The sequence below is a fragment of the Panthera pardus genome, unplaced genomic scaffold (assembly GCF_024362965.1).
Source record: "Panthera pardus isolate Hobbes unplaced genomic scaffold, ASM2436296v1 HiC_scaffold_25, whole genome shotgun sequence".
Lineage (NCBI taxonomy): Eukaryota > Metazoa > Chordata > Mammalia > Carnivora > Felidae > Panthera > Panthera pardus.
In genome coordinates this window covers 50182169-50195080 of record NW_026526821.1, presented here as the reverse complement: position 1 = coordinate 50195080, position 12912 = coordinate 50182169, and the positions used below count along the sequence as shown (strand labels likewise).

Genomic DNA, 12912 nt, shown 5'->3' with positions numbered 1-12912 from the left:
CATGCATATCTATGTGTGTTATCTATTTATATAGGTCTGTGTGTTCATCTACCTCGTAGACTTGGGAATAATTTGAAAGCCTACACTCTAAGCAGTGCTTACCTCTGGGAGTGGAGTTGGGCTTTTGTTTTGCTTTGTTTTGTTTTGTTTTTGTTTATATACTTTTAATTGCTTGAATTGGTTACGACTAAAAGTAAAATAGAAAAACTGGAGGATTTTTCACAATAGGTGTGTTCATGATTTGTGGAGGCATGGCCAGGTGGTGGTGGATGGGGGCTGGGAGGATAGTTAGTAGTCAAGGCAACAGGGAGAGCGTCTGGTGGGGGGAACATCTGCCTGGGGAAGTGTGGGTGTGTGGTAGGTTCTGCAGTCAGGGTCTCCTAGTCACTGCTCACCATCCTCACCCTAATTCCTTGACTCTCTTTCACATACTGAATTTTGCCACTTGTCTTTCTTACCATTATGTTCTCCTGTCCATTTACTTCTGGCTTATCAAAAATAAGCATTGGCAAATATCAGTAGTTGTATGCAGCTCACCACAGGTGGCTGTTGTCTACAAAAGGACAGAGCTCCCAGCTTAGGTGGGGGACTGACCTCGGATGAGAAGTGTGACAGATGTTGAGTTAGTAAAGGTATTTAGTTTTCTGATTTATCCTTGATGTTTTTACATGTATATCTATATTACTCCATGTTGTTTCTGCAGTCAAAACTGTCCGGGATGAGGCAGGTGTTCAGAGCTCCACCTGTACATGCCCTTTCATCACTTCCCCAAGCTTCTTTCTAGGAATGCACGCATAATTTGATGAGTGGATAGAACAGGCCTGTCATCCTTTCACTCCTGCATCACACCTGAGGCTGAGATGCTGGCAGTCTTTATACCTGATCAGCAGGTGTTTAATCAGGAGCTCAGGGAAGGCAGTTCACCTTATAAGATCATAATGGAGATTCTATTCAAAGTCAGTTTTTTTACGTCACTGATTTTACTGTTTCCCTGAGTAAGACGATACTCTTGGTGGAGGGAGGAGGGGATTGATATGAACAGATTTCAATCCTTCATACAGGTTTTGTGCTGATGCAGACCTCCCTACCCCTCGTGGATGATGCATGGGCAAATACCATTGACATTAAAAATCATATCTTTATAGAATTGGCATTTATTGTGCTGTTTCTTTTTTTTTTATTTTTTTTTAACATTTATTTATTTTTGAGACAGAGAGAGACAGAGCATGAATGGGGGAGGGTCAGAGAGAGAGGAAGACACAATCTGAAACAGGCTCCAGGCTCTGAGCAGTCAGCACAGAGCCTGATGCGGGGCTTGAACTCACGGACCGCGAGATCATGACCTGAGCCGGAGTCGGACGCTTAACCGACTGAGCCACCCAGGCGCCCTGTGTGCTGTTTCTTAATTAGTAAGAGATGTTACTTTGTTGTTTCGTGTTTATGAATTGTTTGATGATTAATGAGCTTGATCAGTTTTCCATGTTTGTTTACTTATCACATCTCTTTTCAGAATTGTCCACAGTCCTGTGTCTGTATAATATGCTGACCAACGTGAAGTCACCATTGTTGTTGGTCAGAAAACTCCAGTATTGGCAATATCATATAGTTCATCCTAGTATCTTTAGGACCTCAGTGTTTTACACGGCTTAGCAACATCTTTCTAGTTATAAAGTGTTTCGCTTTTTATAGAATTTTTTGAGAAACATAAAAATGTTGAGAATAGAAAATGGAAATGTAGAATATCATAAAATCATCTGTTACCATTTTGGTGTATTTTTTTTTACTATATTTCCCCCCAAGAATTGCAGAAGTCTCTTGATAGATTTGTTCCAGACATAAGTGAATTCTGTATGTGAACTGACCAGTACGTATGCCAGCTATTATTATTATAAAGTTTTTATCCTGGCTTGGTATTTTATCAACTGCACTTCCTATGCTGTTTAATATTTTTCAGAAATGTGTTTTTTAAGCCTGTTGGCTATTCTGCCATATAATTGTTCTGTAACTTAGCAATCTATTTTCTTTTGTTGGACATTTTATTTTTTCTCTTACGTTTTTGTCTGTCCTGAAGTACAAGGAATTTCTGTAAGATATTGTGTATGTGAAATAACTAGGTCAGATAATACAATTATTTAAAAATTTCTTGGTATACAAAGTATATTTCAGAAGGCATTTAATTGTCATTTTCTCCAGAAATATGTGAGAGGCCCCTTTGATGATAGCCTCAGTTAGCATTGGGGTTTTTATTCTTGATATTTGACAGTGGCAAAGAGTATCTTTGTTTTAATTTGAACATTTTATATGGTTATTATCCATATACTTTTTCTTTTGTGATTAAGTAACATCCTCTATATATTTTATTGGAGTTTCCATTTTTTATTGTAAATAATTTTATTTAGTAAAATTTAGTAATTTGGTATATTAAATACCAGTAAGGAAAAAAATACCATACTTGTATATATAGAGAGAAAAATTAGAATGTATGTTTGTCAAAATATTAGTAATGATATTTTTAGGTGGTGAAATTTTGGATGATTTTAAGTTCTCTATACCTATCTCTTTTTCCTGATTATTCTATAATAGATATTTTCTTACAGAACAAAGAAATTCTGGTTCTTTTGAACAAGGATTGGCTTCCTATTCACATGTTTCTGGCCTTTCCTGTAGAGGTCTCACAGGAGCACCCTGGATGCCACCATACCAGGCTCATTGTAGCAGTGAAAAAAATGTGGCATGTGGCAATAAGAGTGTACTCTTGTTTCTCTTTTCCCCCTGGCATGTCCAGCCTGCTATGGGATGGGTGAAGAAGAAGAGAACCACTATGTTTCACAGCTCAAAGAAGTCTACAGCAGCTGTGACACCACAGGGACAGGCTTTCTGGACCGGGAAGAGCTGACCCAGCTCTGCCTTAAGCTTCATCTGGAAAAGGAGCTGCCCATCCTTCTGCAAACACTTCTTGGAAATGACCACTTTGCCAGGGTGGGTATTTGACTTCATTCTCATGAGGAAAAGCACAGAATACTATAGTTAGCTGTAGGCATTTGAGAAATATCAGTTGACTAAAGAGACAGACCAAAGGAGAGTTACTAGGAACTGGAAAGCTGCTTTTCCTTCTGCTTCACTTCTACATTGTAGCAAGAGTTTCCTTAAGATTACTTTTTTTTTTAATGTTTATTAATTTTTGAGAGAAAGCATGAGTAGGGGAGGGGCTGAGAGAGAGGGGGACAGGGGATGAGAAGTAGGCTCTGCACTGACAGCTGTGAGCCCCATGCAGGGCTCAGACCCATGAACCATGAGATCATGACCTGAGTCAAAGTTGGACGCTCAACTGACTTAGCCACCCAGGTTCCCCTAAGATTATTTTTTTAAAGCATAGTAACTTCCAGAGGTTTGGTTTGTTTTTCCAGAAAGGTGTTTGAGTGATTTATTGGGGGCGGGGGATGGGATGGAAGGTTGGTATGGGTAAATGGTATGTGGTTCACAAACAAACACAAGGATCTGTGGGCAGCTGACATACTGTCACTGAGAGAAAGGTAACTTCAAACTACCTTGAAGGCAGACTGTCTAGTAAAATTACACAGCTTGAAATTCATTATAGCAGATGAACAAAGCAACTGCACACCACTGTTACAAAACAAAACATAGATACGTATGTTGAGAGGTGTCCTGTAATTTCATCTAGGCCAGATCGAAAGTATGAACTCAAGTTGTTTTTGCTAGGAAATTCAAGGTCATCTAGAATGGTGATCTAGAATCTAGACTACAATTTGCTTTACTGACAGAAACACTGAAAAGTACCTCCTACTTTGTCCCTACTTCTTAAATGTGTCCAGATGTTAATGTTTTAGTGTTAAAAACAGTGCCTGTTATCTCATTGGTCATCTTTGAAGGAAGAACATTTTTTCCAGACAAATCAATGAAACCATTTTTATTTTGAATGATAAAAAAAAAAAATCCAGCCTGCAGATTTTCCTGAATGGGCTCTTGGACAAAAACAAATGCAGAAAAACAAGAAAAAAATCCCTCACTGCCAGCATAGGGAGAGAGTCCAGATGAAATGTACCTCTTGTTACTTCCCCAAAGCACCCACTGCCCCATATTGCCAATGCCTGCCAGTAGGATACTGTTACTCCCTCTTAGGGAGCTCTGGCTCAATTAATCTGACCACACTCTTTCTCTGTCTCTCTTCATTCTATTCCTGATTTTTTTTATGGACTTAAGAATTAGGTGTAATTGTGATAATGTTCTAGCCCCTCTTGATATCACCTGGAATTGTATTTGGGAGCAAAAGGCACATTTGTGAAAATCACTCTGGTTATTCAAGCAGTATAAACAGATGATCTGAGTTTCTTGATTATTTTTGGCAGTTTGGAAAATTAAAAGCCAAAAGAAGAACTTGACATTCAGATGACAGATTCTGCTGATTGAACAATCACATCATTCCAGAGCTTTCCCCCACTTTATCCTTTGTATGTGCAGAAATGGTACAAGATTTAGAAACATCAAATTATGATAGGGAAAAAAAAAGTATTAGTATTGGAGCATCAGTTAAGAGAAAAATCAGCTTGGGTTGTTTGAGATTTCTGGTTTCTCCCACATCACCTGTACCCTGGAAAAGAGTTCCTATGAGCTATAACTCCTTCCAGGAGGCTGGATGTTTTTCCTCACACTTTTATGGGGAGGTATGTTAGAAGGAGACACAGACACTCACAGGCATTGACAGGAGCCTGACCTTTTCTGATTAACATCGTCTCTTAATAAAGCTCTGTGTGTGTGTTCATCCATCTTTCTGTTTGTCCCAACTCCTCTCTCTTATGGTGAAGATTTCTGCTGCCCTTAGTGCTCTTGAGTCTCATCTGAAGTTGTCCCTCCTTCCCTCTCTAACATTTCAAGAGTAGTGTCCACACCAGCCAATGCCTCTAGGGGCCCTGCATTTGTCTCCCTCCACCCCACCCCACACTGTGTACCACCTCCTCTGTGATTGTATAGTCATGGTGGATTATTTCTGCTTTCAGAGCTTTTACTGCTCCTCTGCTTCATCCCACACATGGGGCATAGCTTACACAGCCAGCATTTAGGTGGATTCTGTAGAGGTTTTAGAGGAAGCTGGTGTCAAGCCAGAAATGTCCAGATAGTTGTCAACCACTTACCATGATAGAAACCAAATGGTGAAGATTTCAGGATATTTCAAAGAAAATCAAGATAAATCCTTTATCCACAAGAATTGATTGTCTTTTTAGTTGAAATATCACATATCCAGTTTCCTTGTAGTAACTAATATATGACATCTTGTAAATGTTAGTCATTGATACAGTAATCCAGTTATAAAAATGAATAACAATATTATAAACAACATTAATTTTAATTAACAAGGTAATCTTTTAATGCACTGAGGTTATGCTCATTTTTAATTCCTATTTCCTGTGAAGGAAACATTATCAAGGTCTGGTTTCAAGCCAGAAATTAATCTGATCTGATTCCCTTGGAGTGTGGGGAATTTCCATGTGCATTTTATGTTAGGTTCTCTTTTTTCTTTGTTAGTAGTGAGGACCTTACATTGAATATTTTAAACTTGTGCAGAAAGAGAATTTTACTCACAAAAAAATAATTATTTTTTTAATTGAAATATAGTTGACATACAGTGTTATATTAGTTTTAGTTGTACAACATAGAGATTGGATAAGTCTATATGTTATCTCATGCTCACCACAAGTGTAGCTGCCATCTGCCACCATACAATGCCATTACAGTGTCATTGATTATATTCCCTATGCTGTTCCTTTTATCCTCGTGACTTATTCATTCCTTAACTGGAAGCTTATATCTCCCACTTCCTTGCATTCATTTTGCCAGTACTCCCACTACCCTCCCCTCTGGCAACCATGTTTTCTGTATTTATGGGTCTGTTTTTGCCTTTTTGTTTGTTCATTCATTTGTTTTATTTTTTAGATTCTATTTTTTAGATCCCAAGTGAAATCAGATGGCATTTGCTTTCTGTTGACTTACTTCACTTAACATAATACCCTCTAGGTCCATCCATGTTGTCACAGATGGCAAGATCTCATCCTTTCTTATGACTGAGCAGTATTCCTTTTTTATTATCTATACCACATTTTCCTTATCCATCCATCTATTGATGGACACTTGGGCTGCTTCCATATCTTTGCTATGTTTATTGCAATAAACATAGGGGTGCATATACTTAGAAAAACAATTCTTGACATTGTATTACTGAAAATAATTTTAAAGTTGAAAGTGATTCTTGATCACACTGTCCAGCCTCTTCATTGTGATGAGTGAGTCTGAGATTATACGGAGATGATGGTATGTCCTATTCTGTGAAGCACCTTAGTGCCATGGGGTTGCTCTTCCCACTTTATTGAAGGAAAAAGACACAGAAACACATATAAGCACAGTTAGAATAGTATCAGATAAAATGGCAATACACTTGGCAATCAGATCTCACTACTATTTGATCGTTAGAAGAAAGTCATCTGATGAGTGTTATCAAAGACACAATAGAAATCAGAGATTAGATCAAGCAAAATTGTCATTTCGTTCTACTTCCGTGTATTCAACAAGTATCTCTGAGCACTTAATATGTGCTAGGCAACATGCAGAAGCTAGGGATGTGATAATGACAGAAATACAATGTCTATCTTCATATGAAGTGACATATATGCAAGATATTCATTCTAGCAGTAATTCAAATAGCAAAACATTGGAAACAGCCTTTTTAATATGAGATTGATTAAGATAGATCCATATGATGGAATGTATGTAGTCCTAAAAAAAAAAAAAGTATGAACAGGCTTCAAACATTCTGGTAGTGGCAGGTTAGCAAACTCAGGCCAGCTTCCTGTATGGGCTACTAAAAACTGCTGAACAAAATCATAAAAACAAATATCTTGAAAATGGTAAAGAGCAAGCAAGTCATGGGCACCTGGGTGGCTCAGTTGGTTAAGTGTCCAATTCTAGATTTTGGCCCAGGTCATGATTTCGCAGTTCATGAGTTTGAGCCCCACAACAGGCTCCACGCTGGCAGTGTGGATCCTGCTTGGGATTCTCTCTCTCTGTCCCTCCCAGATCTCTCTTTCTCTCTCTCTCTCAAAATAAATAAACTATAAAAAAAAGAGAGAGCAAATAAGTCAGTGAGGAATTACCTAAAAATCTCTAATAAGTCATATACTGAAAGATGTTAAGCTCATCACACAAAACCCCATTAGTGTTGAGAAACTGTGAAATTGATGTGGCCTTTGGGACCTCAGAGGACCAGGGAGATATGTCAAAACCCAGGTTCACCCAAGGTAGAGAATCTGATAAACCAGCCCCCAATTTAAGGGAGGATCTGAATCAGCCATTGTGTCTTTTGCTGTCTGGACTTGTAGTCCCCTCAGTGGTCTAGATAACCTCACTTATCTGAAGGTGGTCCTGTCCAGGTGGTGCCCTCAGGCATCTGGCAATAGCAAATAAAAGACCTCTCTTGACAAAGTGCCATCATTCAAGATCTGTAATTATTCCTAAGTAATAGTCAAATACAACCAGCATATAATCAAGGATAGCCAACACACAAATAAGGCAGGATGAGCAAGAACCAGGGGAAATAAAGGCAACAGAAGCAGGTGCACAGCATGTGAGGTACTGGAATTACTGCGAACAAAATATCAAACAACTGTGGTTACTGTGTGAGAAGAGATTTTTTTTTAAAAAGCTTGAAAATACCTATAGGAAAGAGGAAACTCTAAAAAATGATATAACAAATCTGAACACAGAACCAAATACAATTTTTAGAACCGAAAAGTGTGATCACAGGCCAAAATTAAAACCAATGTAGATTAGACACAGCTGAGGAGAGCATTCATTAACTGGAATCAAGAATATAGCATGAAGATAGAAACAGAAGAGAAGGTAAAGGTAGAGTGAGAAGATCCTACCTTCCAACATCCCTTTATTTGGAATCCCAGGAGAGAGGAGTGAATGAGGTGGGGCATAATGTGAACATATAATAGCTAAAAAAACAAATTTCCAGAACAGGTTTGGGATTCCCCAAATCCACTGAATTCCAAGTAGCATAAATGCAAAGAAATCCACACCTAGCCATATTATTGTAAAACTGAAAGTAAACAGAGAAATCATCATAAAAGCAGCCAGAGATGGGTATACAGGATCTCTGTATTTTTTCCTATAACTGCATGTGAATGTATAATTCTCTCAAAATGAAAAGTTTAATCATTTTTTTTGAAAAGAAGTCTGGGAAAAATAGATGTATCTTGAAAATGAGCCATAGTTAGATTGACAGCTGCCTTCTGAAAGATAACAGCAGAAGCTGGAAACCAGTGGAAAGGTATCTCCAGTGTGCTAGTAGAAATCAGCTGGCAACCTGAGTTCCATACTCAGCAAGGTCCTTTAAGAGTAAAGGTGAAAGAACGCATCAGTGAAAAGACGAATTCTGCTCAGTTAGGAAAAGATACAGAGGCAAACATATCCCATAAACTATTTGCCAGAAGTGGCATCACATGCTAGAGACAAAAATAAACAAATGCACAAATAATCCAATGTCAGGTCATAATAACACATGTATCCTCAGCAGACAGCTGCATTTAGTGCTCAGCAGCAGCAACAGAGTTTTGCTCATTCAAGTTCTGTGCCAGACTTGGGAAGCATGCTTGCACCTACAGCCCAAACCTGCTTTTTCAGCATTTACTGGTGACCTCTTGACCTATCTAATCTCATCTGTTGATTTCTTTCTGTGTGACTTTTATTAAATCATCCATAGAGAAAAGAGCACATATCAGAAGTATATACTCAATGAATATCCCATGCTGAGTGCACCTGGGTAACCAGCATCCTGAATCCCTCCTCATGTCCCTTGCAGTCCCTCTTTCACTAAGGCTACCAGCTGTCCTGATGCTAGCACCATGGATTTGCTTTGTCTGTTTCTGAACTTTATATAATGGAAATACACAGTACATGCTCAGTACATCCTCTCTGGGTTTTTTTTACTCAGTATCATATCTCTGTCAGTGTTTTTTTTTTTCCATCATCATATTTCATTGTCTGACTATATCATAATTTATTTACCCATTCTATTTATGGATATCTGGGTCATTTCCACTATTCTTTTAATAAATTTTTTCTACTTAAAAAAAGTTTACTGAAAGTTAAATAAAAACATTTCAGACAATCAAACTAAAAAGAGCTTAGCACCAGCATACTTAAGAAAAATGAAATTCTAAAGGATGTACCTCAAATAGATGGAAAATTATCCTAGACAGAAGGTCAGAAACACAAAAATAAACGAAAAACAAAGCAGTAAATATTTGTATAATTCTTAATGAACATTGATTATATAAAGCAAAAATAATATTTTGTGGGAGGTTAAAATAGAGTGAGTTAAAATGTATAACAATTGATAACAAAGGCATGAAAGTCAGGAGTGTAGTAAATGAAATTAAATTGTTACATAGGTTTTGTATTGCCGTGGAAGAGGGTAAAAGTATTGACTAACAGTAAACTTTGATAAGCTGGGGATGCACATTGTAATTTTTAGAATGAAGGAAAAGAGAATGGAAATAGAGTGCATAACCTATAACTTAGTAAAGGAAAAATGAAGTCCTAAAAAAAAGGTCAGTAAATCCAAAGAGAGGAAACAAGGGAGAAAACACAAGCAGAAGCAGATTGAAAGCACACTGTAGAATAGTAGATTTAAATCCAACTATATCAGTAATTATGTTAAATGTAAATAGACTAAGTAGTTAAAAGATAAAGCTTTCACAAACATCAGAAATATAAGGATATAAAAAACTAACATTATTAAAATTTGATGGAAAGGTATAGCATGTAAATACTAATCAGAAGAAAGCTAGTCTTTATGGTAAATAACATTTCCGAACTAAAGAGGGTTAGCATTTTATAGTGATAAAAGATTCAGTTCACCAAGAAGATTCAAATGCATATTCTATGACCCCACAATCCCATTCTTCTGCATATACACTAGAGAAACTCCTAAGGACAAATGTGCAATAATGTTTAAAGCAGTTTTGGTTTTTTTTGTAAATAATCAGACACTGGAAACAATGGGAATATCCATCAGCAGGAGAATAGTTAGTAAATACACCGTTAAACAATGGAATGCTATATAGCAGCAAAAAAGAATTATGCATGGCAGCTTGAATGAGTATTACAGAAGTAATATTGAGTTTTAAGAAGCAGGGGATAAAAGAATATATGCATATAATTCCATTTAGATCAAATTTGAAAGGAAGCAAAGCTAAGCCATATTGCTCAGGGATGCATACAAATGTATAAAAGCAAAGATGTTATTACTATAAAAGTCAGAGTAGGGGGGCGGGTGATTTAATCAAAAGGAGCCATGGTGGAGGCCCCTCTGGGATGCTGGCAATATTCCATTTCTTGATGGGGTGGTGATAGCCTGAATATTTTCTTTATGTATATTAATGTTTTATGATCATCAGATACCCCTTTTTGGTTCAATTTTCTAATTATGTTGTTTGATGTACTTATTAAAATTTGTAATTGGGTTTTGTTGGTGATCAGTTTTTGGCTTGCTTTCCTTATTCTTCTATTTAAAAAAATTCTTAGGGGTGCCTGAGTGGCTCAGTCAGTTAAGCATCTGACTCTTGATCTTGGCTAGGGTCTTGATCTCAGGATTGTGAATTCAAGCCCCAAATTGGGTTCTGTGCTGGGTGTGGAGTCTACTTAAAAAAAATATTGAGGTGTGTGAGTAGCTCAGCTGGTTAAGTGTTCGAGTCTTGACTTGGCCTGAGGTCATGATCTCACAGTTCGTGATTGTTGAAGCCCCACATCAGCACAGAGCCCACTTGGGATTCTTTCTCTCTACCCCTCCTCCATTGGTGTGCACACACGGTCTCAAAATAAAATTTTTAAAAATCTTAAGTGAATATTAGAAAAAATGAAGTGAATGCTCTCAGTGCTAAAGGCAGCAATATGTTCCATGTGAGAATATAAACAAAAGGCTAAGGTATTACATATGTGATCTGTTGTAACACTGACCTCTGTTTTCTTACATTTACCAGGTTAACTTTGAGGAATTTAAGGAAGGTTTTGTGGCAGTGTTGTCATCAAATGCTGGTGCTGCCCCCTCGGATGAAGACAGTAGTTCCTTGGAATCTAGTAAGAGGACTTTCTCCACTCACCTTAAGTTTTTTTCATTATTTATCTGTTACCTTCAGGAGTGTGGTATTCAGACTGAAGGATATTGGTAGGTCTGAGAATTAAATCCTAACTCCACTGTCTGACTGCCAAGCTATGTGGACTGGGATGAGACATTGGATTTTCTTCTTTTGTTTCCTTATTTGTCCATAGTGTTGGAGAGGAAAAGCTCTATTGCTTTCCTTTACACATAGCACTCTGAATACTTCTGGCACTTCTGGTCACCAAATGCGTGGTAGTTTGTCCCACACCAGGCAATTCCCCAGCACCATCTAGGTGTCCTACATTGCAACTCAACCCTGACATTACCTCCCTGGAGATAGCCTTATAGCCTTAGTCCTACAAGATGGCCCCCACTTCAGATGCCAGTCACAAGTCCAGCTTGTTGCCTCTCTTTCTGATTGGTTGTAAGTCAGAGATTCCCACAGCCCCTTCCTTAGGTTCAATTCATTTGCAAGAGCAGCTCATAGAAATCAGAGCAACAGTTTACTTAGTAAATCACCACTTTATTATAAAAGGATAGAACTTGGGAACAGCCAGATGGAAGAGGGAGGGGCACAGGGCAAGGTGTGGGGAAAGGATGGAGAGCTCATGCCCTCTCACCACACACCACTCTACCCCAATCTCTGTGTGTTCACTCCAAAAGCTCTCTGAACCCCATCCTGTTGAGTTTTTATGCAGGCTTCATTACATAGGCATGATTGATCAAACCACTGGCTATTTATGACTGAATGCAACCTCCAGCCCCTCCCACTTCCCTGGGGGTCAGGTGTGGGGCTGAAAGTTCTAACCCTCTAATCACATGGTTGGGTGTCCAGGCAACCAGCCCCCATTCTGAAGGGCATTCTAGGGGTCACCTCATTAACATAAACTCAGGTTTGGTTGCCAGGGATGGGGTGAAGACCAAATATATATTTATTATAAATCACAGTATCACAGGTGTCAAATAATACTGCGTGCTGTCCTTACAGCATGAAGTGTTGACAAGATAAAGTAGAACTTTATATCTTCAACTGTGGAGCAGTTGAAGTTTCAAGATTTGAAAGCTCAGTGCAGACATAAGGTATATCTAGACCACTGAGGTTGGCAGAACAGATAGGATGCCACCAGCCTTGGGAAGATCTGACCAGGGGTGGGAGCCATTACATGACCAGCAGTCATTTGCAGATGTATCTTATGTCAGGCAGTAGTGTTGTGCTGTGCTGACATGCCTGTCGTGGGAATGGGGCTGGAGGGACAAAGATAGAATTTCCAAATGGAAGGGACATCCTGAGGAGGAATGCCCCCTGGCTTTGGTAATGGTCAGGAGGTGGAGGGAGGGCTTGGAAAGAGGTCCACTCAGGGGCATGTAGATTGTGGGTTGAGGGTCAGAAGATGGTGATGGACATTCTCGGTGCCTGTTCCATTGGACTTTGGGCTGTGAATGACAGCCACTTGATGTGCTTCAGACCCATCTTGGCTACCTGTGGTGAGTATTGGGCAGTGAGTGAAATAGGGCATGGGGCAATGTGTTTGAGGTTGGAGGTATGGTATTGATGAGATCGAGGAGGGAGCTCTTTTCCTTCTGGTCCGCAGCAGGCTCCTCCCACAGTAGACCCTTGGTCTAGAGCAGGTGCATGACCAGATAACAGGGATAATAGTGGGAGAGCTTGGGGCAGGGGAATGGGGAGTGGAAAGGATGATACCTCACATCAGTTGTCTTCAGTGTGCCAGGCTCAC

General features: G+C 38.9%; 1 protein-coding gene across 7 annotated transcripts in view; it reads left to right on the top strand.

Annotated features, from left to right (window-relative positions):
- Positions 1-12912, top strand: part of NINL (ninein like) — a 193973-nt gene that overhangs the window by 92836 nt on the left and 88225 nt on the right. For all 7 annotated transcript variants that reach the window (XM_053890483.1, XM_053890482.1, XM_053890484.1 and 4 more), the window contains 2 exons: positions 2786-2979; positions 11058-11154. In XM_053890483.1, coding sequence (XP_053746458.1) covers positions 2797-2979; positions 11058-11154 — 280 coding nt within the window. In that variant the 5' untranslated portion in view covers positions 2786-2796. The remainder of the gene's footprint in view (positions 1-2785; positions 2980-11057; positions 11155-12912) is intronic.